Below are 26,349 nucleotides of genomic sequence, written 5' to 3'. Positions count from 1 at the left end.
TGTATCTTGACGCGTATTTAGCTTGACACCAGACTGAAAATGGGATCATCTCATCCCAGCTATATAGTTAAATCTTTTTTTTTTTCCATATGAAAATAAACACATTGGATCAGTTTTAAGAAAGTTGAATAGAAGACTTTGGCTATATATGTATATATAAAATTCATGTATTTCAATAGCCTTTCGCATTTCATTGAAGTGTGACCCTGCTCCTACCCTGGTATTAACCCGATATCAATGTGTAAAACACTGGCTCTGTGGCTGAGCTAACTTCGTAATACATGGATTGTATAGCAGACATCAGCCTCGTTAGGAATGCCCTCATGCGGAGTGAAGTTAATACTGCATCAAAAAGATGGCAGCCACTTTCCTAACTTGTTGAATTCTAGTGTTTGACCTTACCAAACTTTACTCCTTTATTGTCCTTGGCATTCGCTAATTGCAGCATCAAACAGTCAGTTCCTTGGTTGTGCATAATTGTTTATTCATTTCAACAGACTAGTCATGTTCACTAGCCTATAAACTCAATATTAAAGGTGAATTAAAGAACCCTCCAACAAAACAAAATTTCAATCCACTTTTCTTCAGGTTTCACAAGCCTTTAAATGTCAGCAGTTCTCCAACTTCACACATTTTCAACACTGAAATTAAACTGGGGAGTAATGCTCAAAGTTAGTAGACATTCTACAACAGAAGATGACAGAGGAGAAACTGAATGAGAAGAAAATGCATATTTATGGTTTAACGTGGCAGAATATACTGGAGTTCTGTTGCACCAACGAGCCTAATCTCTTTAATACTGTGTTTTCACTTCCTCACAATCGTATTAGAACATTATGTATTCATGTTGTTGTTTTTGTTGTCGTTACAAAATACTAGGGTATTGATCTCAAAGCAGCAATCCCCCAAATCTATTCCCTGGGTGATGAAGTGCTAGCCCAAACTATTACTTGTGATAAACACTGTTCATTTGTTGCCATCTGTTCTAAGGTGTTCCAGATTGATAAATGTCTGAGCACTGAGTATCCTGGAAAGATTTAAAAGGTGCAACGTACCTGCAGCTGGCTGACTGCTACTTTAACATAAAGCACCTTATAATTATCCTATCCATATTACTCATGGATCCTGATGCAATGCTCAGGGTCAGTTGGACATCATACAGCAACCACTGCTGATGCAAGTCAGGTATCTGGAAGCCATGAAAAGCCTGAAGCATACAGAATATGAGAGCCACTAGATATTATATTCCTTGCATCTGAACCAAATGTTACCCATAAGGCTTTCAGTGTGACCGGAGGTTGCTGCAAAGCTTTGAACTAGTTGAACAACAGAAAATCATGTAAATTAAACTGATGACATGCCACCCGAACAGTGGATCAAGTCCATAGAACACTGACTAAAAGCAGTATGAACTTTGGCTACACACTAAAACCTATTTCTATAGCTCATAGTTCCAAGAAAGGTCTGCATGGAAGTAAAAACACAAGCAGTGAGAAGATCAACTCAAGAGACAATATGATTAAATGAACTTCAGTGTTGTCTACTTTGTGTGAACCATGGATGTGCTGAACAGAAGTTTCTGCTTTTTCTTTTTCTTCTTTCCTCCTTTCTCATCTGAAAGAGAAGACAAACCAAAGATGAATGCAGGTCTTAGATCAAACACTTACAAGAAATATGAAAATTATTATATTATTAAATTTATATTACTAGATACAGTTAATTCACAGATTCCAGACCTGGGTCAACCACAGGTTGTGGAGCAGAAGCTGGACCATTGTCCAGCTGCAGAAGTGCCTTCTCAAAGGCCTGGCTGAAGGAGTTCTGGAAGCTGGGCACAGGGACTCGGTCCGACCCGTCACTTTCTCCATCACTGTCTGCTGCTGGGGGAGCTAGCAGCTGATCTGCATGGCACAAGACACAATACTGACTTCAGGAAGCCTTCAGGGAGTTATGCTGCACAACAGCCGTAAAAAGACAACAACAAAAAAAAAACAGGTTTTACAGGAAATAATACAAAGCTCCAGTAACTTCACCCACACAATCTGAGCTACTTGTACCAACTGAAAGAAGCACATATGCAAATACAGAGCAATCCATGGATATAAAAATGTATTTGTTTGTAAACACCAGCCATTTAACCCGTGAAGCATCGTTTCAGTTGTTTTAGTTTATTGATGCAAGGCTTACAGTGCAAGTGTTATGATTAATAAAATGTTTCCTTTGATTCCAAATTGAATATCTCAAACCGTGATACTATGAGATATTAGGCTTGGGCGGTATCTATTTTTTCATACCTACCTGACATTTCACTGGGGTATACTGCGAATGCCGGTATTTGTGTAAAAACAAACAAACAAACAAACGTAAAAGCTGAGCTGCTGGTGATAGAAGTCATTGTAGCATGTATGACATTGTCTAGCCTACAATGCGGTGTGTCTAATAATCAATCAGCCTACTTAGACAAGTCTTGCTGGGTTTCAATACTTATGGCCCATAGAATGATGAATAAATAAGAAATAAGCGCCCTTCTTCCATAAATTCTTAGTGGAGGACCCGAGGATACAGACACACCAGTGGGGTGAACGAAGATGATGTACGAGTGGCGGCGGCAGACTCACTGACAGTTGAGTAAAATCATGTGGCTAATAAATTTCTTTTCACTTGCTTTCGCCATCTTTCTCAGCTCAGCTGCCTGTTCCACCAGTAGAGACTGACCTCTGGTGGCGCATGCTGTCAACTACAATACACCACCTGCAGCTCACTATCAAGAGCCAGCCTGCAGTTATACATATTTCAACAGTTTGTGTAGATTCATCTAATCCAGGTACTACAATGTTAACACAAAATGAATGTGCACAAATGAACTCTACAACTCCATATTCCAGTGGATTTTCATTTTTGCTGTTAAAATTGTTCCAAATTTTCAAGTCACCACAACAATCACTACAATCTTGCACTACCTTTCTTTGGAGCGATCCTGGGTCCAGCATCAACTCTGGCTTTTCCATCTCTTAGCATCTATACAAGACACAGTCAGGGTCACACCATGACAAGTATGTAAGTTATGTGCCACAACAGTACTGTACAGTACAGCACTTCAGTTATATTATGATTTTCCCTTATGACAAAGGCAGTCTCAATGAATAATGTTGCCAAGTTGGCATTTGTGTGTTTGCCATACACACCTGTGCAAAGGACATACAGTGGGAGTCGTCCTCCACACTACCCACAATGGGCGAAGAGCTTTGCCCATTCAGACTTGGGAATCTCATCCCATCTAAAACAGCAAAAGGAACGCTCAACTCAAATGCTTAAACATAAGCCGTAAACAGCCAGAGATTAAATGTACAGCACTGAAGAATAAACTGCAGAGAAAAGCTGCTCTTACCAGAGGAAGGACTGCTGCTGAGGGGTGAGGGGGGGGCAAATGTGAAGTCAGGCTGCATAAGGGGGCTGCTGTTGTGAGGTGGAGACCCAAATGCTGGGAAATTCTGAAGGTTCTCTAATCCAATGTGCACCTCAGGATCTGGGGAGACATGCGAGTGCAAATCCAGTTACAGACGTCAGTCACATATCTCTCAGATTTGTACACTTTCTGATAGAGTTGTGACCTGATCAGCTGTACTTACATTTACCCTGCTTCTTGTTCTCCTCAATTTCAATCCGCTTCTCTCTGCGCTTCTCATCCCTCACTTTCTTCTGCCTCAGGCGCTTTCTCTTCTCCAAGTCATCTAGTAGTTTGAAGGACAATTTATACAATCAACAGTAACAATCTATGAAATCCTCCTTGATACAACTGTAAATTCACATCCTGAAAACAGGCCAAGTGCTCTAACCTGCGAACGTGTCCAGAGTTTCTTTGGACACAACTGGCGGCTGCAGGGCTAACTCACAGATGCTGAACTCGCATGTGAGAGGCAGATGAGCCAGATAGCGATGCCGACGACGGATCTCCTGCAACAAAGCCAGGCATGAAAAGTTAGTTAAAGCAATAACGGTTTGAAAATGGCAAACACAATGTTGAGACTTAAGGAGACCAACAGAATACCAGTTACTGAAACGCCTGTCAAGTTTTCTGCTGAAACAGCTTCACTAAAATGATCTCAACAGTATGTGATTTGTGTTTCCTTCTTTGCTGACCTCAGTGACTGTGTGTCCCACTATCTCCACCACTGTGGCAGTGATGGAGTCAGGACTGGCCTCTAAGCTGCCGTATTCACGCAACAGACAGCGTACATTCACAGGATGCAGGAACATCTGCTGGCAGTCGTCAGCTGGAAGGAGAAACACGGGAGGGGGCGGAAAAGGTAATGAGAAAAAGATTGAAACTTAAACGTGAGGGAAGAAAAACAGCCCATACAGCCAAGCCAAACAGGCTTCCGGCTGCTTTTTTCCAGCTATATTTACAGTATGTTAATGTTACTCAGGTCTGATTTTGAATAAACAAACAGGATTTGTCAGTTTTTGGAATTTCCCACCTTGGTAGAAATAGTAGTAGGGTCCGTGCACCACACTGGTTGAGGGGCGGCCTGACTCTGCCTGGCTGGCAAGGCACTCCTCATCAAGCTGGGGCTCTGGGGCTGCAACCATCATAGCATCTGGAGGCTCCTCCAGCACACACTCCAAAATGCCTTCAGGGAAGCCTGGCAGCTCTGCAGCGGCGTCCTCTGGGACCTCCACCACCTCGGCCACCTCGTCATCAAATGCAGAGGAATACTGCAGCACAGGCTACAAAGGAAAGACACCTCTTACTGATCAGTATACCCATAGTACCATAGAAACGTTGAAGCTACAATGCTGGGGAAGAACAAGTAAAATAATTTGATCCCATCACCAATAGATACAATATTGTTGACAAGAATGTTGAAAAGAAGTGTTTGAAGACTGACCTTGGTGCTGCTGGTGTTAGTAACCACTTCCTCCACAGGAGAAGAAGGTTCTTCCAAAGTCAGAGAGGACAAGTCAAAGCTGTCTCCTGGCTTTGCCCTCTGCTGCTTCAGCAGCATTTCCTCTCGCTCCTAAACCATGTCGACATATGGGGTCTTATGTAGGGTTAGGGTTAGGCTCTTATTCTAAGTGATAAAGTGGGTTTTACTTTTATTTTACATTACATTCAATGGCATAGCAAAAACCTACTTATTAACCTTTTTTTCAGTATTTCTTTTTCATGCCTGCTCGATTTATATATTTTGAATGCACTCATTTCATACAGTGACTTATTTGTTCACTATGTACTGTTTGTTGCTCCATTTATGACTACAGACAAAATAACCAAATTGTTTGGTCAGAGACAGGCATGTAGCTGTAGTTACCTGCAAAAGACAAAGGGCGCTCTGGATGAAGCAGCCTTGTGCGTCCTCTTCCTGGCTGAGCTGAGCCTGCAGGACAGCCTTCTCCTCTGCCACCAGGCTCAGGACCTGCGCCGGGGAGGTCAGCAGCAGCTTGGAGTATGGGCTGAGACACGTATCTAGAAAACACATGTCATCACACCTTGAATGGGTAGTGAGGGAATTTGTTGCCTGCTCATCCCCTTTAGGAGTTACACATGTATATAACACTTAAAATTAAAAAGTGGAAAATGGTTCTCTTGAGCTCTTGTCTACAGGAGACAAAAGTGAATCCTGCAACATGAATCAAATTGTTCGGGGACATAAACCCTGTATGTAGAAGGTGCTTTTCAACAGAATTACTGTAAGCCATCTCTCACCTCCAAAGCGAACAGGCTCCTCCACCTTCACCCACTGAGAGCTAGGCATGGCCACCAGAGCCCCCTTTTCCCTCCGCATCAGGCGCATAGTGATTACGTCACCAGCCACATACTGCCTTGTCTCCATAGCAACCACACTGCAACAAGAAACCAATTGTAGTAACTGTAAAAGACGCTGTCTTTTACTTCAGAGTTAGCCTACAAAACTATTTCTCATTTACCTCTTCAGGTCTTCTGTATGAACGGCCTCATAGCAGATGGGGCACTTGGACCAGCTCTTTTCACTAAGAGACAGGTAGTGCAGCATGCACGGCCAGCAGAAGATGTGTCCACACCTGGTGATGCGGGCTGCCAAAGGAGGGTAGAGGCAGATAGGGCAAGACGGCACCTCATGACTGTAGATGCGCTGTTGACGTACACAAATGGATTCTCATGACATGCATCAGTATGTAAATGAATGTGGCCTTTATTTCTAATATGGATGCACTGGAAGCACAGCTCAACAGATGACAGGCACTCACCACTTGCTGCACACAGTCCCAGTTGACCAGAGTGTCTGGATCAGTGAAGTGAGCCTTGTAGTCCTGGTCATCAATCACCACAAACTGGCAACTGAAACACACAATGTTGGGTAACTGCCACATTTTTAGGCTCTCTATTTCATAAGATGTACTGTAAGGAGGGGCTGCTTACTTGGCCTGCAGGAAAAGCTCCTTGTTGAAGGGCTTGTGCTTGTGGCCCCATTTGTTTCGGCGGCCCCAATAGGAGTGGCCTACATCACCGACTCCTCCATTACCTCCACGGGGTTCAAAGGTGAAGTTCAGCAGGTGGTTCAAGCTTATTTTTTTCGGTCCAGCAAACTGAGCCGGGCTAAACTCGGCCCGGCGTGTCTCTGCTACCTGAGGAGGCAGGGGTGGATTAGAATCTGTGTATTTTATATATAGTATATATATAGTAAATTATAACTTAAAACTGATGCTTCAAAGTTTTCTTTTTCTTTATTACTAAAATTATGTTTTATTTTTCACATTGAACAAAATGGGTCCCCCCCCCCCCCCCCCAAAAGAATACCAACCTCCTCACGTCGTCCTCCACCTGTAACTCCATACTGTCGTCCTCCACCTCTCTGAGAGGGTCTCTTGTCAAAATTCTTGCTTTTCTGTGAATTGGTGCGGCGAGGGCCTTGGAAACTGTCGGTTTTAGGAAAGGTGGGCTCACGCTTGCGGCTGTAGCGCTTGGAGCCTCCATTATTTTTGCCTTCTGAAATAAAAAAAAAATGTATTAGCTACAGGAGTACATAGATATTATCATTCAATATAACATCTTCATTTTGCTGATGTCTGATTTGAAAGTTGTTAACCAGAAAGTGCTGGAAGACAAAAGTAAACACTCTGGGTGACTTTGTGACCTGGTTTCATGGGCATGTAAACATGCTTAATTAAATCTCTTGTCAATAGTGTTATGGGTAGAAATATGGTTTTAAGTACACTTTCACTCCAGCTGATGAAATTGTCATCCTTGTGGGCAACCCACATACATACATGTTGCAGAATTAAAATACTGTTCAATTAATAGAGGCACAGGTCAACCTCTGTAGGTTATGCACTTTCTAGCCTCAAGATGGGGTGTTCACTGTTCTTTGAAGCCAGGAACAATTTCCATATTTAGAGTCAAAATATGTCTTTAGGAAACATATTTAGACTATACAAAAGCCCATGTGAGAAGTCAACTCACTGGGGATTTAAAAGTTATGCATGAGACTAACTTACTCATACCAAAACCTAGTAAACATTCAAAGACTGGCCTTACTTGACCGTCACATAACCAGATTGGTAACGTATACAACTAGATAGAGACATAACTTTATCTATAAAGTGGTTCAAATGTGCCAATGTGTCTGAATCCATGTATATGATAACTGTGGTTGATAAATACAGGGCAAATTGAATTACAAATACAGTGTTGTGTGCACATAGTAGCTACAGTTCCGGCTGTCACAGGGCCAAATGTTTTGACAGCGACGTCAGCCTACGAGATAAAACAACCTCTGCGCTACTGCTAGGCCCCAGCAGGCCACAGGGCAGTGAGAGTTTAACTTAACTCGTGTGCAGACATTGTGTTTCACAACCTCGAGTGACACTTGTGATGTTTACTGGGGTTTCACCTGTTTTGGGTTTAGTTTCTCCCGGTGTTGGGCCTGTGGAGCTGGAACGGGGTGGAACCTTGGTGTTGGTGCTGCTGTTGGGGTTTTTCTCCATGTTTGTCTCCGTGCAGTGAGTTGTACTGAGGCCGAGCTCCGAGCAGAGAGCAGCCGAGCTCTCTAGCATCAAACAGAAAAACGAAGGAGGAAAGCGGGCTGCAGTGAGTGCGGGTCAGGCGGCGAAGGCCCTGATTCATTTCTGTCAAACGCGGAGACCCCATCACGGCGACATCTTGACAAAACAAACCCGAGAAAAAATAAGAGACACGATTTCGGCGTCTCAAGTTATAGCGGCTGATGGAAGGGAGGACGAAAGCTCGCCACGCGGGGCCAAGACCCCCGAATTTAAGGTCTTTACTCGTTAAGGAAAACAATTTGCCCTTAACAAGGCGTTAAATGTTTTCCAAAACTTGGAAAACGTGACAATTTTCAGATTTTGACCCAAAAAAATATCTCCGTTTCAACGAGCTTGCAGTAATGGCGACGGGTCGCCAAACAGGAACCTGAGAGACCCGGATGTTTCTTGTACTGCCTGCAGATATGTTTACAGTACAGAGGCCCAGCTGGGAATTGTGGGAAATGTAGGCGTAACTAGTAAACATTGCATTCCCTCGCTTTTAGGGTTGCGCTCCCTCGTGATATTTTGCTTTCCGGAGCTGTGGCCAGCTCATGTGCAAGTCTGTATAGTTGCAGCTGGATAGATAACGAGCAGAGCTCGTGAACCAGCTCTCTCACTGACTTCTGCCGAGGCTGGTAGAGACAGGCTGTACTGCAGCTGTGATTATGACTACAGCCATAGGATTACATAGCTTTGGCTGCTGCTGTCAATTTGAATGGGTGTAACACTAACTAACACTGTACTGGTAACATACCTGTCATATCTGATACCTGAGTTCAAATTCCGTTTGGCTTACAGAAGATTTCTTGGCTAATTATATTGCCATCTTCTGGGGTTATTAGGCTCCTTCAGTGTGGGCCCATATGAATTGTGTGCAGGCCTATAAAAATAACTTAATAGAATAAAAATACAAAATAAAAGAATATAATATAATTCTGTATACTATACTATGACCTTAAATTTTGCCCCTTTCAATCTTAACCACACAGCAAATTTCAGCTATACAAATATAACCATTTTTTTTAAACCTTCAGGGACCGTTCCCTGTTCCTGGAAGGAACCACCATGACCCTCCGGGGGCTCTGTACGAAACAGGTAACAATTTTAAGGTAATAAAATGGGTTTTGTAAAAATGTTATCCTGTTGATTATTTGACTGTTGTCTTAAAGACACTGTATAACACTGTAGTGAACCAATGCTATATCAGCTGATAGATGTATGTGTAAATGTAAATATCTGTGCATCTTTAATAAAATATTTTTTACCAACTGTAAACCACCAATGTTAACGTTTGGATGCTCTACATACGTGTTTGCAGAAGGTAATTAGGAAATCATGACAAACACATTATCTTCAAAAATAGTGGTTTTATTTGTAAACAAAATACAGAGTAGCACAAAGCATAGTATAAATAAAACAAATTCATTAAAACATAAAAACTCAGTTTCTTCAGAATTAAGCCACAGTCTTATTTTGTGCTATGTGACAGCAGTTTTGTTTTTGGTGACAATTATCGAAAATACCTAAGGGATAGTAATTCAGTATCAGTGTTAGCTGTTCTAAGGATAAAACATGTGACTTTGCTGTTAAAGGGTATTCATACTGACCATCTGCCAACCCAAATTACTTATGTGACAAAGTGTGACAAACATCATGTATTGTTGTTCCATTGTTGCTGTTGTTGTCAGTTTTCTTTAATAGATAATGCACTGAGCAGCTGCAGTAAACCATATTTACAGAGTTGATATGCATCTCTTCAAATGCTATATATCTTTCCTTTCTATCAGCACATCATAACAAAAATAGTCAGAACCAGACATGTTGTGAAGTCACTCTTCTTCCTCGCTCTCTGATTCATCTTCAAATGCTTCCTTGTTTCCTCTTATTAGGGAGCAGTTCAGAATTGATTTGCGAACCAGTTTTTTTTCTTCTGCAAATGAACAAAAGAGAGGAACCAGTCAAACCAGGCATGTTTCTTTGCCCATCTTATATTCAATGCCTTGCATTCAATGTTGTGGCCTACAGTAAACTAAATACTGCAATACAATTTTAAGTGACATGCTTCAATGCACCCTGTAAGATTCACGTTCATCACTAGTAAACATTTAAAGTTAATATCTGGATTTTAGTATAGTAAATCCCTGACCTTCGTTTGTACATTTAGGGAGCATTCGATGGAGCTGCTGGGTGTTGTATCGGATCAGAAACTTCTGACATGTTCTAATTGTTCCTGGAAAGAACAAATCATTTTAATTAGTGTTCAACTAATATTTAAGATTGTTAAATGGTATGTGTGATTCATTATGAAATGTGCGTTTATGTTTTTCTTACCTCCCACGTGCAAGCAGTTCAGAAAACATGGGATTTTCTGCCCACGAGTTTCAACACTGGTGATGAAAGGCAATGCAGACCAGAGGAGTCTGTAACATCTTTTGGGGAAACGCAGGAATACTATTCCAGTATGAGCGTTCAGATATTTCACTAAAAAGAAACACAAAAACAGAGAACAATGAAAGCTCAGTCGACACTCCATATCCTGAAAGTACTGTGTTATTCGTGATTCATTCTTGGGAGAAAAGGACAGTATCATCCCCTAAGAGCTGAAAGACTGGAGGAATCCTCAATATTCTCATGTTAAGGCCTCTAAAAAGGATAGAAATTTGGTCATGAGCCTACATCTAATGTGTTAACAGGAAACCTAGACAGAGTATTATTACTTCAGCACTAAAGCTTTAATCTTATAAGCAGTTGTGCACATAAAATAAATTCACTTGAGTACTTCAATTTATGGTACTTCTACTTGACCGAATTTCACAGGCAAATATTACACTTTTTAGTCCATCACTACATCTATTTGACAGCATTGTTACTGCTTACTCTGTAGATTAAGATTTTACATACAGAACATATGATCAGTATCAGTTTATAAAATATGATGCATTGTTATAAATTAAGCTACACAACAGTATAAAAAAGTTAGAATTAGTTCTGTCTGACCAGCAACAATGGACAACAAGGAAACCTTAACATGTTAATGCAGCAGTAATAATGATCAAACAAAAAAATAAATTAACACAGACTGGGGCCATTCTGCTGCATGAGTACTTTAGATAGTTTAGGTGCATTTTCTGATCATGTTTATCAGAATCAGAAATACTTTATTGATCCCCCGGGGGGGAAATTGAACTTCTACTCGTAATTGAGTATTTTAAAACTTTCTAGTTTACCTGAGTAAAGTATCTAAATACTTCTACCACCACTTCTTACCAGAGAACCTGCTGCAGAGAGCAGTGCCATAGTCCCCGTGTGTGCGGGCCACCGCTGCCTTCACTGCCGTTACCATAGCTCGGTCATCCAGCAGCAACAGCAGGCTCCTGTCTGACACGTTGACTTCGCACAGTAAATACCTACCGACAGAAGAGGTACCGTCAGACATGAACTGCAAATACTCAAAATGTGAGAAATAGTAGATGTAGAGCACATTTTACCTCGACTTCGACCGCACCATCGCGACTTCTCTCTTCTTCCGTGGGAACTTCCGTCAACAAAATGAGCCGCTAAGCGGAGAGGTGCGCTAGCGCCGCACGCTGGGCATTAATAGCACTGGGCAGCACGAATGTGTAGCTGTCTGTTCATCAACACATCAAGAGTGTTTTCTAACGGGAAACAATAACACTGAATGTTAATGTATTTCTACAAAACGGAAGGGGTGACAGACGAGAGCTTGTAGACTGGATAAACGGTCTGATTTAACTCGTGTGACACATTACAAGTCGGTGGCGTAGGCAAGAAATTGTATTTTGGGTGGGCCAATACAAAAGTGAGTGGCCCATCGTTTCCCGGAAAAATGTATGAAAAGTTAGAAGAAGAAAAAAGAACAAACATCAGACTAAATGAAAAACGAGCGACCAGTTTACTTTGCGACGCTCTGCACCACAAAGGCAACGACAGTAAAACACTGCCCATCCAACAGAGCGTCAGTCTGTAAACGCTGTACACAACAGTACAGACAAAAAGTGTCTTTTGGGCTATATCCATTGGCTCTACAGCCACTGTGAATGATATTTTATTGCACAAAGTGGCAACTAAATATAAATCCAGACAGCAGAGAAGGTGTTAACTTAGACAGAAATCGCACATGCAACATATCCCTGTGCCTTCATTACAGCCTACAGCCACTGTTGCATCAGTACCGGCCAGTTCACGAAAAAAAAAAACAAATCAGCACAATTTAAAGCGTCCATCAAGAAAACTATACCACTTCAATGAGAAGCACCTTGATTTTCAATTCTTGACTGTGCAGGGAAATACACATTTGGCAGTGAGTGTGTTTTTTGTTTTTTGAGTTTATTAAAGAGACGCTGTGCGCATTTACGCACGAAACACAGCAGCGTAACTTCATTGATTATTTTAATCTCCAGACACGCTGACAGGATCTGTTAGGATCTAAGAGGGAAGGCACTATACCGCCAGTGAGCAAGCGGCCGGGCTTTTATCAAATAACACATTACAAACGTTGTCCGGTCGTTGTTGTAGCGTTATCACTGCATCACCTGGCTGGAAGCTGCTCAGGAAGGTCTGCCTGTCAGAACCAGAGCACAAATACATTCCACAGACTTCCTACAGCGTATTTAAACCGTATTATTGAAATCATTCAACAATGAATTAAGTTTATATTTATTTATTTATTTCCATATATATTTTTTAATACAACACACCCAGTTGAATCTGAAACGGGAAGGCCTGGGCCTTAAACCGTTCATACCCCATCGGTAACTATGACAATCTCCACCGTTCTCAGCCAATCACAATCTTACTTTTCCGTCTCGCATACACGTTTTACGCCATCTTGAAATTACATCCGTAGTCAAATCGCCCTCAAATTCAAAAGCACAACAACTCTTTTCATCGTTGTTTGTGTCCGGCATGAACGGTTCACGGAACAAATCGGCACCGACAGTCAGCAAAGCTCAGACGGACGCAGACACCGGCTCGGAGACGAACCACAGGGATCGAAAGACTGGTGGAGGAATGCTGAAGAAGCTGAAGTCGAGGCGCAGTCAAACGGATAAGTGGCCTGTGGTCACAGAGGATGAACTCCGGGCTCTGGGAAGAGATATTTCCCCGGACCATGTCCTGGGTCTCCGTGCAGTCACGGAGGGTAAGTTATGTGAACGTTAACTTGGTTTTCATTAAAGTCTGTAAAATCACACCGCTCCACTGGCACCATCTAACCTAACCTTATGCTAATTGTGGCTAAGTGACGACTTTTCAGATTAACGTTAACTGACCAATAGGTCCACTAAATTAGCATAATTGTAATGAATATACTGAAAAACAATTTTAAATTGGTCAAACAGGTAATACTATATGTCTTAACTATGTTTCCAGTTGTTGTTTTTTTAAAAATTCTTTGGTGTTATCCAAAGAAGTAGGATGTACCCAGGGGCGTAGGAAGACATTTCTATCACACAGAAGGAATATTGTTCAGGGATCCCTGTCCTTAAATCTGCATTATTGGATTTCTCTGACACATGGTGGAAGCCAAACAGCTGTAAACACAACATACTATGATCTTATAAAGTTATGGCAAATGTATTTGCAAGCAAAACAAATGCAAACTCATTTGCAGTTCTGTTTCTTTCCACCCGACGAATGTACGTCAGGTTTATTCACTAAACTTTTAGCTTTATTTGGGTCTCCACCTACTTCTGAGAGAAATATCTGGCTTCACTATATTCATATTCAGTCAGTCGCTAACTTTCCCTGTCTGCCATTTGGTGCTGGTATTGTAGGTTTGTTAGAGCCTAATCGCTAAAACAACTACCTGCTGCTGCGACCCCTTTCACATTACAGTCATTTGATATTTGTAATATAACATTTTTTTATTAGTGCAGCTTTAAGTCTTTAAGTCATTTAATTTCTGTTTGGTCCCCTGGAGTTGTCCACCCCACTAGAAACTTCCCTGCCTGAACCCTCTGAGTCAAACCCCAGGGTCTGTCATCGGACACCCAGTCTACCACAGTTGCAGCTAATGCTTAATGCCTCCCATTGTTTTTGGCCTTTTCCCGGACCAGACAACAATGGCATTACTTCCCTTCTCTCTCACATACTTTGTTGAAAAGCTGGGAGCCCGTGCTATGGTATTACTCACCACTACTGCAAGGTGCAGGAGCCAGAAAACAGATACTGAAGCCCTAGTTAATCATTGAATGCTATTTCAGTTCTCTGAGTAAGGCTGAGCCTTTGTGCTCGAAAGTATTTTGTGACTCAAAGTTCATCTTATAAGTATTTGTAAATCGAAATAAATATCAAAGACTGACTTTCTTGGAAATTGGACAGAAGAGCCTCTGTTTGCTAACGGGTGCTTGCTTGATGTCGGATAATGGATTCACCACCTATGTGTTTGTGTTCGTCTTAACTTGAACTCACTTTTATTTCACATTCCAGACTATCTTTGCAAACCTGAAGACAATATCTTCAACATTGACTTTACACGTTTCAAAATCAGAGATCTGGAGACGGGAACGGTGCTGTTTGAGATTGCCAAACCTCCTAACAGCGGTAAGTGACGTATTCACTTTTGCCACTCCACCAGAATGTAGGACGGACTCGAATGAAATGCAGATTTCCAATGACTGGTTTGAAGAAGCATGTATGCAGACACAGTGATGATATTCAGTTGTTGCCCTCAGGTGCTGTTCAATCAACAGAGCACTGTATCATCAAGCATGAGAACGGCAGTCTTCCCCAGGGGTGTGCTGTGTACAGCTCTCACCCCATTGTCATATGCTCTATCTGGGTTACAGTTATCTCCAGAAATACTATATTTATATAAGCAGAAAAGCAGAAAGTCCCACAAGTGCTTAAGCAGTTTGTCGTTTTTATTGCTTCTTTTTTACGAGGTTTTTTAGAATGATATTTTGCTTAATTATTTGAAAATTCTGAAAATGTGAAATATATTGAGCAATAACGTGTCACAAATCACATGTATGCTCTCACACCTTTTTAAACAAATAAAAAAGCTACCGATCATTGTCAATGCTTGCCTATCCTGATAACATTGGATGCCAGTCAGCTAAACATGTTTTCTGTATTAGGCCCTGTGGATGGTGACGAGGAGAGTGGAGATGTAGACACCAGTGCAGGGCGTTTTGTGCGCTATCAGTTTACACCAGCCTTCCTAAAACTGTGTACTGTTGGTGCAACGTAAGTAAATGGACCATAATGTTCCGACTAAAAATAGCTGAGAGCATAACAACCCAACTTTTGTGTTCAGTCTCCTAAGACTCAACTTGTTGTGTGATATGTTTCGTCACAACTGAATTGTAAATCTGAATTGTCTTTCTTGTTTCTGTTTCTAAACCTCAGTGTGGAGTTCACGGTGGGCGACCGGCCCATTAACAGCTTCCGTATGATTGAGAGGCATTACTTCCAGGGGCGCCTTCTCAAGAACTTTGACTTTGACTTTGGTTTTTGCATTCCCAACAGCCGCAACACATGTGAACACATTTATGAGTTTCCACAGCTTCCAGACGACCTCAGTGAGTTCTAGTCGTCATATTTTGGTCAGCCACTAATGTTAATGCTGTTGCGTGCATATTTTCCCATAATCATCCACATCTTGATCTTTGTTTCTTTCTGTTCCTTCTTTCCTTCCTTCTCTGCTTTCAGTTCGCCAAATGGTGGCGCACCCTTATGAGACCAGATCAGACAGTTTCTACTTTGTGGACAACAAACTCATCATGCACAACAAGGCAGACTATGCCTACGATGGTGGTCTGTAACGCCTGAAGGGGAAAAATGTGTGCAATACTTCCCAGGGGATTGATTTCCTGGATTACTACCATCCAAAAGCTTCTTTTTGTGGGGGCAGAAGTATTCTCTCCTTTGTGGACATTCCTACGAACGTGGCACCATTCTTCAGAATCAACAGACCATATCTGCCTTCGTATGAAATCATGGATCCTTTCATCTGTACCTCACAGAGCTCAGTTTCTGGGACTCCGAGGAATGGTCTGTTAGATATTTCTCTGTTAATTCCGAGTGAAACCTTTTTTGTCCTGTCTTTTCGGTTTGTCGTAAGCATCATGTCACTTCTTGAACACTTATGCCTTAAGTTTCTTGCCATCCCTGCTGGAAAGGGACACGTTGAGTCACAACCTCTCATGGCAAAGCCTATAGATTGTGTTAGTTCTAACTCTGTTTGCTTAAGTATGTAGATGTTATCAGGTGATGTTTTTTTGAGCTACCTTTAGCAAGTGACAATTGTGTTTCCCATATGGAAAAGCGAGCATTATGTCATTGTTTTACAGTATTGTTAGTCATAGAAGATCATGTAGCACGAGCTGACATTGTTTGAGTGTCATTCTTCCTTAAATATCTGCCACCAGTTGTGAGGTGGGACTGTCGTGTCAGATATTTAAGTGTGGTCTTAACTTTAGGTTGACCAATCTTGTCTTCAGTAGGACATCTTTTAATTCAAGAACAGCATGAGCTCTTTTCATGTGTCCAGGTGTCATGTCCAATAACTTGTTATGCTTTTATGACGAAACATCTTTGGCTGTTGACTGGGAATCTAGTGTCTGTAACCTCCACACACTGGGATACATGAAAGGACAACATAGCAGCAGAATCAGAGTTACTAGACTTTCTTTATATGCCATTCTCGTGTAAAACAGCTTGGTCTGCCCGTTTTATCAGCTCCAATGTGTGCTCACACAGTTATTTAATCCCTCGAGCTCTGTCTAACTGGTTTATTTGGCAACATAGCACTGTGAATCCCACTCTTTAGGAGCCAACCGTGTGGTATGCCCATTGAACTGGTCGCTGGATGTATCTTCTGCTGCTCTGCGCTCAGGTTCTCAGTCTACCAATGAAATACCACAGTAGCACACATGACAGTACAGAGTAATGTAGCTTGGTAGTTGATCTATTTTTGATGAGGCAGTAGGGTATATACAGAATTTGACCTGTTTTTGCCCTGTATTTAGGACTATGCTGGTGGTTTTGCATATTTTAGCCCATTTACGACAAATTGTGTAAAGTTTTTATTATACACACGTTTCCAGTCTATTAGGTACATCTGTTCAATCTAATACAGTTTTGTACGACAGCCCTGCAATAAATCCTACCTTGTATATGGTCATTTAAGAGGCTGTGGTGCTGTTGAATTGTATTCCATCTTCTGAAAGGTTGGGGTGAGATACTTCATTGAACACTGGTCCCTGCCTGACACGCCATTGCCCATCTAAATATCCACTTTGATTAGCTTGTTCCTTTTCTTTGTTTTTCATATTGTACAGAACTTAATGTAAATCAGCGGTACCTGAAAGGCAGGAAAGAATTCTAAAACCTTGTAAATGGTCGGCATTGCCTTAACACTCTTATGTAATTTGCATTTAAATCATGCAAAACCACTGGAACAGTTTGGAAGTCATTTTCAATACACAAATTATCTGGGCTTCCTTTTACTGTATATTGTAACATCAATTCCATGTGCCTTATATCCAGGTGTTTGTTCTTTTTTCTTTATGTAAGAGAACCTTGTGCTTCATCCACCTTTAAGGCAAACACTGCATTAAGCTGAAGGGAAGAGACTTCAAGATCTGTTGTATATAATATCTTACAGTGTCTTGCAGTACTGCCTTGTGTGAAAAGGGGTGTGTTTCATATACTTTTTTTTTTCACTCTTATGAAATTAGTCATTTTACAGTTTGAACGATCAGTGGCAACTCATTATGTAGCCCATTAATAACCAACAAGTGTGATATCAGGCACACACTTGGACAGCTGTAGCCTTTTTCCCCCCCATGGCCCCATACAACCACATTTCTTTGTCAGTTGGACTGTCTGCTGGTTAGTAGCTGGGAAGATTGTACATTGTTTTGCCGTGCAGTATCAGTCAGTTTAAAAAAAAAAAAAAAAAAGTCTGATTATCTAAATGCTTTGAGAAGTGGGTACAATTTGTATATCTGCACAAAAAGCGTCCATGACTGACCCAAAACATGTATGGATCCATTCTGTAACCTGTTGCATGGACTCTTCTTTTTACATTGGCAGATCTTACAAATGATACATTCATGTCGTATCAGATTTTTGTAAATAGAAATTGCTGACTGCAGAACATATTCACATCGTAAACCTAGTGCTCATTCCAAGTCAATTATCAGGGATTTTTGGGGGCTTTTCTATCTTCCAGCTGGCATCACAAATTGCACGTTAATTGAATGCGAAACACAGACGATAGACGATAAAAAATGTTTTATATATTTATATTTACGCTAAACCAGCTATATTGGTACCTCGCGACAATGTAGCAAGTTCTGCTGATATTCTTAAACCCACACGATTTTGGATAGTACAAACTAAATATTATCCCATTCTGACATATAGGTATGACATAAATATGGCATCATGTTTATTTAAATTTCCGTTTCACTCTGATCTCCACTCGCTGTTGGAAATGTAAAATGGGAAAGCTTAATCTATGACATTGTTTGACATAATTTTTACACAGCTCCCGTTTCTCGTCTTAGACTTCCTTTGTGAGTACAATGAAGATTTGAATAAAACTACCTAGACTTTATTTTTTGCTCTGGTTTGTTTGGTTCTCCAAGTTGTATGAAGAGACAGTGATGAATAAAAGCTCACATCTGAGTAGAAAGCCTATTTCCTTGACGGACAGACTACATTACCCAGAACCCTCAGCTCAAAACAGTCAACACCAGCACCACATGTTCCATCATGGCGGCCCCCGCTGAAAAGATGGTCGGTGTTTCTGACGACTCCAGCAGCAGTGACGACGAAGCGCTGAGGAGATGTCAGGAGGCAGTTTGGGAGACACGAACCCGCAAGAAGGAAGGTGAAGGTTTCTCTGTTCTGTCGGTAACGAAGGACGAAGGGAACATTTCAGTACGGACAGATAAACTCCCGCAGAAATACGACACTCGCCTGGTGAAAAGTCCGCCTTTAACATTTCTAATTCAGACACAGAGGTGTCATTACACGTCGGCTAAAGTTACACGACTATCAGAAATGCACATTTTTATTTTGCTGTTGTCTTTATTGGATTCAGGGCTCGCGAACCTGCGTGCAGTGTACTGGTTGTAGCTGTGACTGAGCTTGCTAGTCCGTTCAAACTCAAGTCAGTCAGCATTTCATCAAATGCATATGACCCGTTGATGACTACTGCTGCCTTTTGTTTGTTGTAGATGCGGACAGCAGTGTGCAACAGTCGAAGCGGTAAGGCTTTTATTAAAATAATATCCACTAACTGTAAAGCATTGTTAGGAAGGAAAAAGAGCTAGTGTGAAATAGTGCATGTAGCTCCACACAGTTATAAGTAACTTTTCAGCTGCTTATAAATATATATATTATATTATATTATATTATATTATATTATATGTTTGAACATCAGTAGTAAAAATAAGTTTGCATATTGTCTTGCTGCGCAACAGTGTTGTTGTCGCTGACCATGAACACGACGGCAACGAGCTCCAGGTCACCCAAGGGTTTCGAACGCACGTCGCTAAAAAATTGGGACATCTTCTCGACAGGTATGTAGTTTAACTCTGTAGAGAAGTTTTAATGCAATAATCTCAATCATTTTGTGAGGAAAAGATGCACACATGTGTTGCATGTTTGCCTGTTACGGTCAGTTGCATTACAGAGATGCAGAACGAAACTTCATCCTGTGTGGAATCTGCAAAATGTGATGATGGTGATGAGGATGAAGGTAAAGTTTCTCTTTATTTTTGGCTGCTTTTATGGGGGTTCTGCTATCTTCCCTTTTAAATGTATGCCTATCCACATTTTCTTTTGCTTGTTTTTTTTACCTTCCTAGGATTTCGTCTGTTTTCCACGTCAGTACCGGGACAAACAGCTGAGGAGCCTCCGGCTCCTGTGAGGCGGCGGCCTGTTCCCAGCTCAAGGTTCTTATTCTTATGTGTGTTTTTGTTTTATAAAACTTGATTAGTTTGTATATTCCGTCTATTTAACATTACATACATTCCTCTATTGGTCACAGTGACAGCGACAGTGAGATGGAAACCAGGCTGAGGGAGGCGGTGGTGTCCGTCAAAGACCTCGTACCCCCATCGTTGCTGCCCTCTACACTCTCAACTCCCTCATCAGAAACAATAAAGAACAAGAAGAAACTGGCAGAGGGAGAGGAGAGCCATGTTGTAACGAAGAAGAAAAAGAAGAAGAGGAAACAGAATCGAGGAGAGAGTGACTCTGCAGGTTCTCCTCTTAATGCTCAAAGCAACGGTGAGCACAGGAGCTCAGAGCAGGAACACACGCAGGTCAAAGTAAAACGGAAAAAGAAAAAGACGCGAGAATTGAAGACGGAGGAAGAAGCTTTGGACTGAAATTCTTATGACTAATCTTTCATTGTTGTGGGATATTTTCCAGTCTGTCACAAGCTTGAAATGAGTGAATGGTGATATATTTTTCCAAAACATTCTGAGTATATATTTTAGGAAGCCATGTGTTTCAGCACATACATGAGAGTAAAAGTGTATCTTAATGAAACTGGTTATTCTTGAAAGGGTCTTTTGCTTTTGTCAGGAAAGATGCTCAGAGTGTGAGGAATCATTTCAGTGGTGACATGCGGTTTACAAGTTTCAACTTCACGTACAATTTTTGAGTATTACTAAATATTTTAATAAAAATACATGCTGGTGGTGATTTTTCAGTTGATTGTTATATTAAAAGTGAATCTCCTCTAATGTCGATGCTTGTTCGTATTACAGTGGTACGGAGTTTCAGAGAGTCTTTGAAACATCACAGCTGATTCGTCCCTGTGGCCCCTGACTCCAGGTTTTTCTGGAAAGTTTACACCAGAGGTAGCTGTCCATCCAAAACACCATCACGCCCCTGAGTCCAGCTGATGGTGAGGAGACACTACTTTGCCAGGAGCACTTCTACTGTGCAGTAGAGACCATTTGTGTAGGAATGTAGGAGCTGATGTCTGTTGGTGAAGGTGAGAGGAGGTGAGATTGATGACTTTCTGTGGCCTGAGAAGGGGGATACAGCTCCAGGCTCTCAGAAGAAGCTGTTGACAAAAAGAAAATGCGAATTTGATTTCTTTCCAGCACGCAGGCATAGAAACTCATCACTTTGCTCAGAACATTTGTTCATCTATGTAGAGTTCAGGCTTCCTTTGGGTCAGCTGGACTATACACACACTGTAATTTTGCTGCTGAAATGTAGCTATGACTAGGAACGAGGCTTGAACTTGTATCCCCACATTACATTAGGGATATCTGCTTAGAAAAGATGATGTCGGCATTGTTTTTGGTCGTATTTAGTTTTTTTGCCACGTTCCAGTACACTAAGTGGCTGTAGTGCATCTGTGAACTGCTTTGCCACCCAATAATGAAACCCAAAGACATACATGTAGATTTTTGTCATGTCAGATGCTGCAGTTGTGTGTTGTAAAAACTTTAATGCATGCAATGAATTTCTTGTACTCATACAATGATGCATGCATACGTATTTGCTTTCTTGTTGAGAGTTTGATGAGAAAATCTGTCTGGAGCCAGCAGCCACTTAGCTTAGCATCAGTACTGGAAATGGGGAAACAGCTCTGTCCAAAGGTAACAAAATCCACCTACCAGCACCTCTAAAGCTCACTATTTAACACTTCATATCTTGGACTGAAGTGTAGAAATGAATGAATGTATTCTAGCTCGAGTGTGTCATGCCGAATGGCAAATGTGGCTCTGAAACAGTCAAAAAAACGATTGTAGGTCGGAGGTCCCTTTGAAGTATGCGTTACTGGACATGACGTCATCCCAAAAATGTTGTAAGATGTAGATGTGAAGGAGTAAACCTGTATTTACAGCTGTGTACCTGGCCCAGGTGTGTGCGGCTGCAGGTGCAGAGAGTCTTCCTGTAAAGGTGGGTCCGTCTGTTCCTCAGGATCTGCCGTGAGAATCTAGCCAAAACACAAATCAAGGATTATTCATGCCTCAACATACTTAACCAATCCACCAGAGCCAGTTTACCTGTCTGACAGCAGCGAGGCTGGTCAGCGTCCCAAGGCTGCTGCTGTCAGTGATGACCATGGCTTGAGACAGCAGACTGGACGAATGGTACTGGGGCGAATCCAACTTGTTGTACACTGTAATGAGGAAAAGATGAATGAATCTTCACGCGACGTGACGTGTTAAACTCATGTCATCCTGTTGCTGCAGCCTTACTGTGACATGGCAGCTGTGCCATGGTGGCCATGAAGGGACTGGCACCCATGTGGCCCTGGAGCTGCTGTGATATTGGCGGCTGGGGAGAGGCGTGAAGCTGCTGCTGGAAGGAAATTGGCTGGAGAGTGGTGAAAGCGCCGCCCATGTTGTTGATAACAGGCAGGGTCTGAGGCTGCGTGGAGGCTAAACCTGGGAATCGACCCGGGAAAGACATTGTTCTCTGAATGTCTCTTTTTTTATCCTCACACAGAAAAGAAAAGGAAACTAGAGAGCCAACATTACCAATGAGAAGCGAGGACTCCCCCAGGCTCATGACGCTGGGCAGTGAGGCCATGATGAGGCTCTGTGAGGAAGCAGGAGAGGCGGACAGACTGTGCAGGGAGGTCAGAGTGCTTACTGGGGGCAGTGGGCCACCAATGGACACCTGAGACCAGAGGACAACATGGTCATGATGGCAGCAGTGCAAGCGGGTGAATCTTCAATATGAACTTGTAAGGGGGCCGTGACACATGCTCTCACCTGCTTGGGGTTATGTGTCTCGAGGAGTGTGTGGCTGGGCTCCAGTGGGATAGGGCTGACTACAAGGCGTCCCACCCTCTCCCCTCCGCTACCCCTGGCTGAGCTCACGGTGGTGTCACACAGGATTTGGTGGCTGTATTTCACACCTGGAAAACAAGTCAGGTCCCAAAACAGTTCATATTTTACACAGGCGTCAGACAAGATGGCAGCACGAGGTAACTGAGAGAACTGAGCATCAGGACCAGAGCCAGTACAGGCACGCCGAAAGGAGGCAGTTTCGATTTCACTCTTAAATGTCACCCCTGAAGCTTGTTAGGGTTATTACCGTGCTCAGGGCTTGGTGGGAGGCCGTGGTTGGAAGACGAGGCAGAGTGGTTGGTAAAAGGCGTGTCGAGAGCCAGTTTGTGACGGAAGGCCTCCTCTTTACGGCGGTTGGCGAACCAGTTGTACACCCGGACCTCAGTAACCAGGTTGGAGCCCAGACCAGCAAGCTGGGAGGGAGACACCCCCCTCTGGATACACTCTGCCCTGAGGGAGGAACAGCACACTGATACGTGGCTTTACGTTTTAAAGGCACAACACAGTCTCTTTGTGAGTGCGGTCAAATAACAGTTTGAAACCCATTTTCTCAATCACCTTTGAGAAAATGGGCTTTCTCCAATTTTCTTGGAGCAGTTTAACTGTTTCACAAGAGAGATTGCTGTGTGTTTTTGACTGTTAGACTCATAATATAATACAATATACTGTATATATATACAGTATATGTAAACTTTGATTGTCATGAATTTAGTCAGGAATATTTATTGTTAAAAGGAAAATCAAATACCACGTTTTTAGTGGCTTTAATAATTATAATACAAGGCTGAACTCACGAATCTGGATCATGATTTGAGTCTAGCTGGACTCAAATCACTCAGCAAAGCTGTAAAAAAAATATAATCCATCACTGTTTCTCACCTGTTACACTCCTCCACTAACCCCTCTCTTTCCTCCTTGCTGGGGTTCTTCTGTCGTTCGTAGGCGTGGAAGAGGATCTGCAGGGACGCTGGACCCCATTTGAACCTGTTCCTCCGTCCTTTCCTGGTGTCCTCTCCATGCTCCTCCGCAGATCCAAGACCATGTTTGGCATTGGTGAATTCTGAAAGGGATTGGTCATTTATTTTATTTTCCTCTCTTTCAGTCTCACACTCTTAGAGAACTGATATGTGAGGCGTGGCTGAAAGCAGAAATGAGGGTCTTCGCAGCTCCGCAGCTGCTTGTGTACTTACGCTGGCTGATCTCGCATTGCTTCTTGACGTACCAGGTGTACAGAGAGGCTCTCTTCTGGTTCTTCATGGGCGTGCCTTTGTTGAGGTGCTGGGAGAGGTGGGACTGATTGAGGCCCGTGGACTCCACAACCTCCCTCTGAGGGAGGTTGTGCTGCTGCATGTAGCTTTTCACCATTTTTGCAACGTGCCAGGGGTCCCCCCTAGTAGACAAAGACATCATTTTTGTGTGTCCTTGCCTACCTTATATTCTTGTGTATTTGTATTCATTTGACTGAAGTCTATCCTTTTTTCTTTTCCCCAATATGTAAGTATATTCAGTATATAAAACAGTTATATAGTCTTTCTAGAAAAGTGCTTCTAGAAAAGTGCTTAGCAGCCACAGTTTGTCACAACAGTGGACATAAAGCATTGCCACTCAAGTAGAGGGAAGTAGAGAGAGGCTTATTGACAGAGAGAGATAAGGGAACGCACACAGGGGCAAAGTCCAGCCCTTTCAGAACACTGGACGGGGAAAAAAACATGTAAAAGGTTTATGAAGCCTAATTTAACACTTTCTCCAGTCAGAAGCAGATAAAATACACACAACTTCAAAAAATCCCTGATTTACCAGATTCAAATTCAGCACTCAATCAGCTTTCAACATCGTTTAGACAGTAAAAAGTAAAACAGCTGCTTAACAAGTATATATAAAAAAAAAAAATACACATCTCAGTAAAGTGTCTGATAAGACATTCACAGCGTATTCCACAAACTGCATGTAGAAATATCACTCACGCGTTATGTAAACATAGCCTCACATGACCAGCCCTACTCCATTAATCTTCACCTATGCATGTAGCTTATTTATTAAGAAATGGCCAGAGAATAATGATGGGGGTGGGTAATTAGTAACTAGCAAAGGAGGAACCCTGTTTAAATTCGCCTCAGAAACCAGGTGGCAGAGAGAGAGAGAGAGAGACAGAGAAGCAGGAGAAGGAGAGAGGAATTGGTAAAGAGAGGGGAGCCCAGCTTAAGAAGAATAAAGGAAAAGAGGGGATGTTGTCAGGTAAACTGTTGTTTCAATGCGCAGGTGCATAGTTTTGATATACAGGTGAAAGAAGGAGAAGAGGGGGGATATACAGCACAGTGTCATGGCATTTTCAAATCTGACCTGTTCAGGTCCTATTGGGAGGCACAGACAAATTGCTGTGTGAGAATAGCAGTTAGTGAGAGGTTAAGGTGATGTTGCTGTTGCTGTGGAGCTTCCAGAGAAGTGCTGGGATCTACTTACTGCAGTAGCCGGTCAACTTCAGCCCTCAGTTTGTCCGCCTCCTCTGGGGAAAGCTTCTCCAGCTCTCGGAATATAGGCGGTGGGAAATCCATTTCTCCCTCCTCGGAGCTCTCTCCATCCCCCCTCTCTCCCTTCTCGGCGCCAGCACTCGCCCTGTCTCGCTCCAGGTCCCCCATGGCTTGGACCAGGACGTCCTGGGACAGACCAGATCCCAGCAGGGCCCAGACCAGCTGCTCCTGAAGGGCGGTCAAGCGGCTGGGCTTCGCCTCGGCTGCCCTCTCCTCCATTACTCCGATGCCTTACCTCGCTACCGCCTCGCAAACAAACACTGCTCTCATGTGCACTGCCACGCTCAGAAGAAAGCCAGACAGGCAGCGTTGGGCCTCATTATATTTGTAGCCCCTCTTCAGCTCAAGAGAACATACACTTTCATTTTCCCTGTGTTGAATTTCCTCCCGATGTGTCCTGAGCTGCCTGGTTTGAGCTGTCCACCTGCTGTTTTGCTTTCAAAGGTCAATTTTCTTTTTTTTTTCTCCCTCCTCTTCACCCCCTCCTCCTTACATGCTCCCTGTGAACTTTGTCCCCACTCCCTCAGTCCCCAACAGTGACCAAAGTGCAATTTAAAAACAATAAATAAAAGCGAGGGGTGTTACAGTTGCATGCATGTCTGCAGAGGCAGCAGATCACCTCTCAGAGCAGACAAAGACAAGGAAAGAAAACGTATAAGAATAGTACATGTGTGGATATTTCCGATTTCACAGTGAAACATCTTTTGGGACACAGAGAGAAGCTCTTCTTATCCTTCATGTTTGAATTATGGATATTTAAAACTTTAATGTTGAAACATGTAGTTAAAAATGTCATAATGAATGTGCAGACCAACATTAGGTTAACTGAGCAAAAATATGTGGCTTGATCTGTGCTGCATGCCACTAGAGAGCGCTGTTGTGTCATGTGTACATCTGAAGGTCCCAGTTTCAGGATGTGTCCCTGTACAAAGTTACTCAATGTTTTGGGAAGGAAGAAAAAAAATCAACATTGTGTTTTTTATTTTTTCATC

General features: G+C 42.4%; 5 protein-coding genes across 7 annotated transcripts; 2 read left to right on the top strand and 3 right to left on the bottom strand.

The window, feature by feature from the left end:
* Positions 1 to 463: 463 nt before the first annotated feature.
* rnf10 (ring finger protein 10) lies at positions 464 to 8,333 on the bottom strand. 3 transcript variants are annotated; one of them, XM_070903920.1, is made up of 17 exons: positions 7,872 to 8,333; positions 6,783 to 6,967; positions 6,401 to 6,606; positions 6,229 to 6,319; positions 5,929 to 6,113; positions 5,708 to 5,844; positions 5,313 to 5,467; positions 4,890 to 5,018; positions 4,479 to 4,728; positions 4,141 to 4,274; positions 3,837 to 3,954; positions 3,630 to 3,731; positions 3,389 to 3,526; positions 3,186 to 3,277; positions 2,961 to 3,018; positions 1,737 to 1,901; positions 464 to 1,614 (listed from the first exon to the last, which is right to left on the bottom strand). In XM_070903920.1, the coding sequence occupies exons 1-17, from the start codon at positions 8,032 to 8,034 to the stop codon at positions 1,541 to 1,543; spliced, it is 2,382 nt and encodes a 793-aa protein (XP_070760021.1). In that variant the 5' UTR covers positions 8,035 to 8,333; the 3' UTR covers positions 464 to 1,540. The 3 variants fall into 3 exon arrangements, with proteins under 3 accessions (XP_070760021.1, XP_070760022.1, XP_070760023.1); XM_070903921.1 differs by having other exon boundaries at positions 6,783 to 6,964; XM_070903922.1 differs by lacking the exons at positions 2,961 to 3,018; positions 3,186 to 3,277.
* A 1,096-nt stretch (positions 8,334 to 9,429) lies between these two features.
* pop5 (POP5 homolog, ribonuclease P/MRP subunit) lies at positions 9,430 to 11,569 on the bottom strand. The gene is made up of 5 exons (XM_070903925.1): positions 11,514 to 11,569; positions 11,293 to 11,432; positions 10,357 to 10,506; positions 10,172 to 10,255; positions 9,430 to 9,955 (listed from the first exon to the last, which is right to left on the bottom strand). The coding sequence occupies exons 1-5, from the start codon at positions 11,531 to 11,533 to the stop codon at positions 9,855 to 9,857; spliced, it is 495 nt and encodes a 164-aa protein (XP_070760026.1). The 5' UTR covers positions 11,534 to 11,569; the 3' UTR covers positions 9,430 to 9,854.
* A 1,344-nt stretch (positions 11,570 to 12,913) lies between these two features.
* Positions 12,914 to 15,966, top strand: unc119b (unc-119 lipid binding chaperone B). The gene is made up of 5 exons (XM_070903923.1): positions 12,914 to 13,186; positions 14,476 to 14,589; positions 15,126 to 15,234; positions 15,397 to 15,569; positions 15,700 to 15,966. Exons 1-5 carry the CDS (start codon positions 12,952 to 12,954, stop codon positions 15,810 to 15,812), a joined length of 744 nt encoding a protein of 247 aa, XP_070760024.1. The 5' UTR covers positions 12,914 to 12,951; the 3' UTR covers positions 15,813 to 15,966.
* Positions 15,967 to 18,771: 2,805 nt separating this feature from the next.
* c4h12orf43 (chromosome 4 C12orf43 homolog) lies at positions 18,772 to 20,708 on the top strand. Its single transcript, XM_070904259.1, has 6 exons — positions 18,772 to 18,889; positions 19,239 to 19,269; positions 19,485 to 19,583; positions 19,686 to 19,762; positions 19,871 to 19,958; positions 20,054 to 20,708. The coding sequence occupies exons 1-6, from the start codon at positions 18,772 to 18,774 to the stop codon at positions 20,394 to 20,396; spliced, it is 756 nt and encodes a 251-aa protein (XP_070760360.1). The 3' UTR covers positions 20,397 to 20,708.
* Positions 20,709 to 20,712: 4 nt separating this feature from the next.
* hnf1a (HNF1 homeobox a) lies at positions 20,713 to 25,576 on the bottom strand. Its single transcript, XM_070904258.1, has 10 exons — positions 25,290 to 25,576; positions 24,020 to 24,219; positions 23,709 to 23,889; positions 23,077 to 23,279; positions 22,752 to 22,897; positions 22,515 to 22,656; positions 22,233 to 22,421; positions 22,038 to 22,153; positions 21,883 to 21,967; positions 20,713 to 21,082 (listed from the first exon to the last, which is right to left on the bottom strand). Exons 1-10 carry the CDS (start codon positions 25,574 to 25,576, stop codon positions 20,952 to 20,954), a joined length of 1,680 nt encoding a protein of 559 aa, XP_070760359.1. The 3' UTR covers positions 20,713 to 20,951.
* Between the last annotated feature and the right edge of the window lie 773 nt (positions 25,577 to 26,349).

The sequence above is a fragment of the Enoplosus armatus genome, chromosome 4 (assembly GCF_043641665.1).
Source record: "Enoplosus armatus isolate fEnoArm2 chromosome 4, fEnoArm2.hap1, whole genome shotgun sequence".
Classification (NCBI taxonomy): domain Eukaryota; kingdom Metazoa; phylum Chordata; class Actinopteri; order Centrarchiformes; family Enoplosidae; genus Enoplosus; species Enoplosus armatus.
This window is presented reverse-complemented; position numbering and strand designations above follow the sequence as displayed.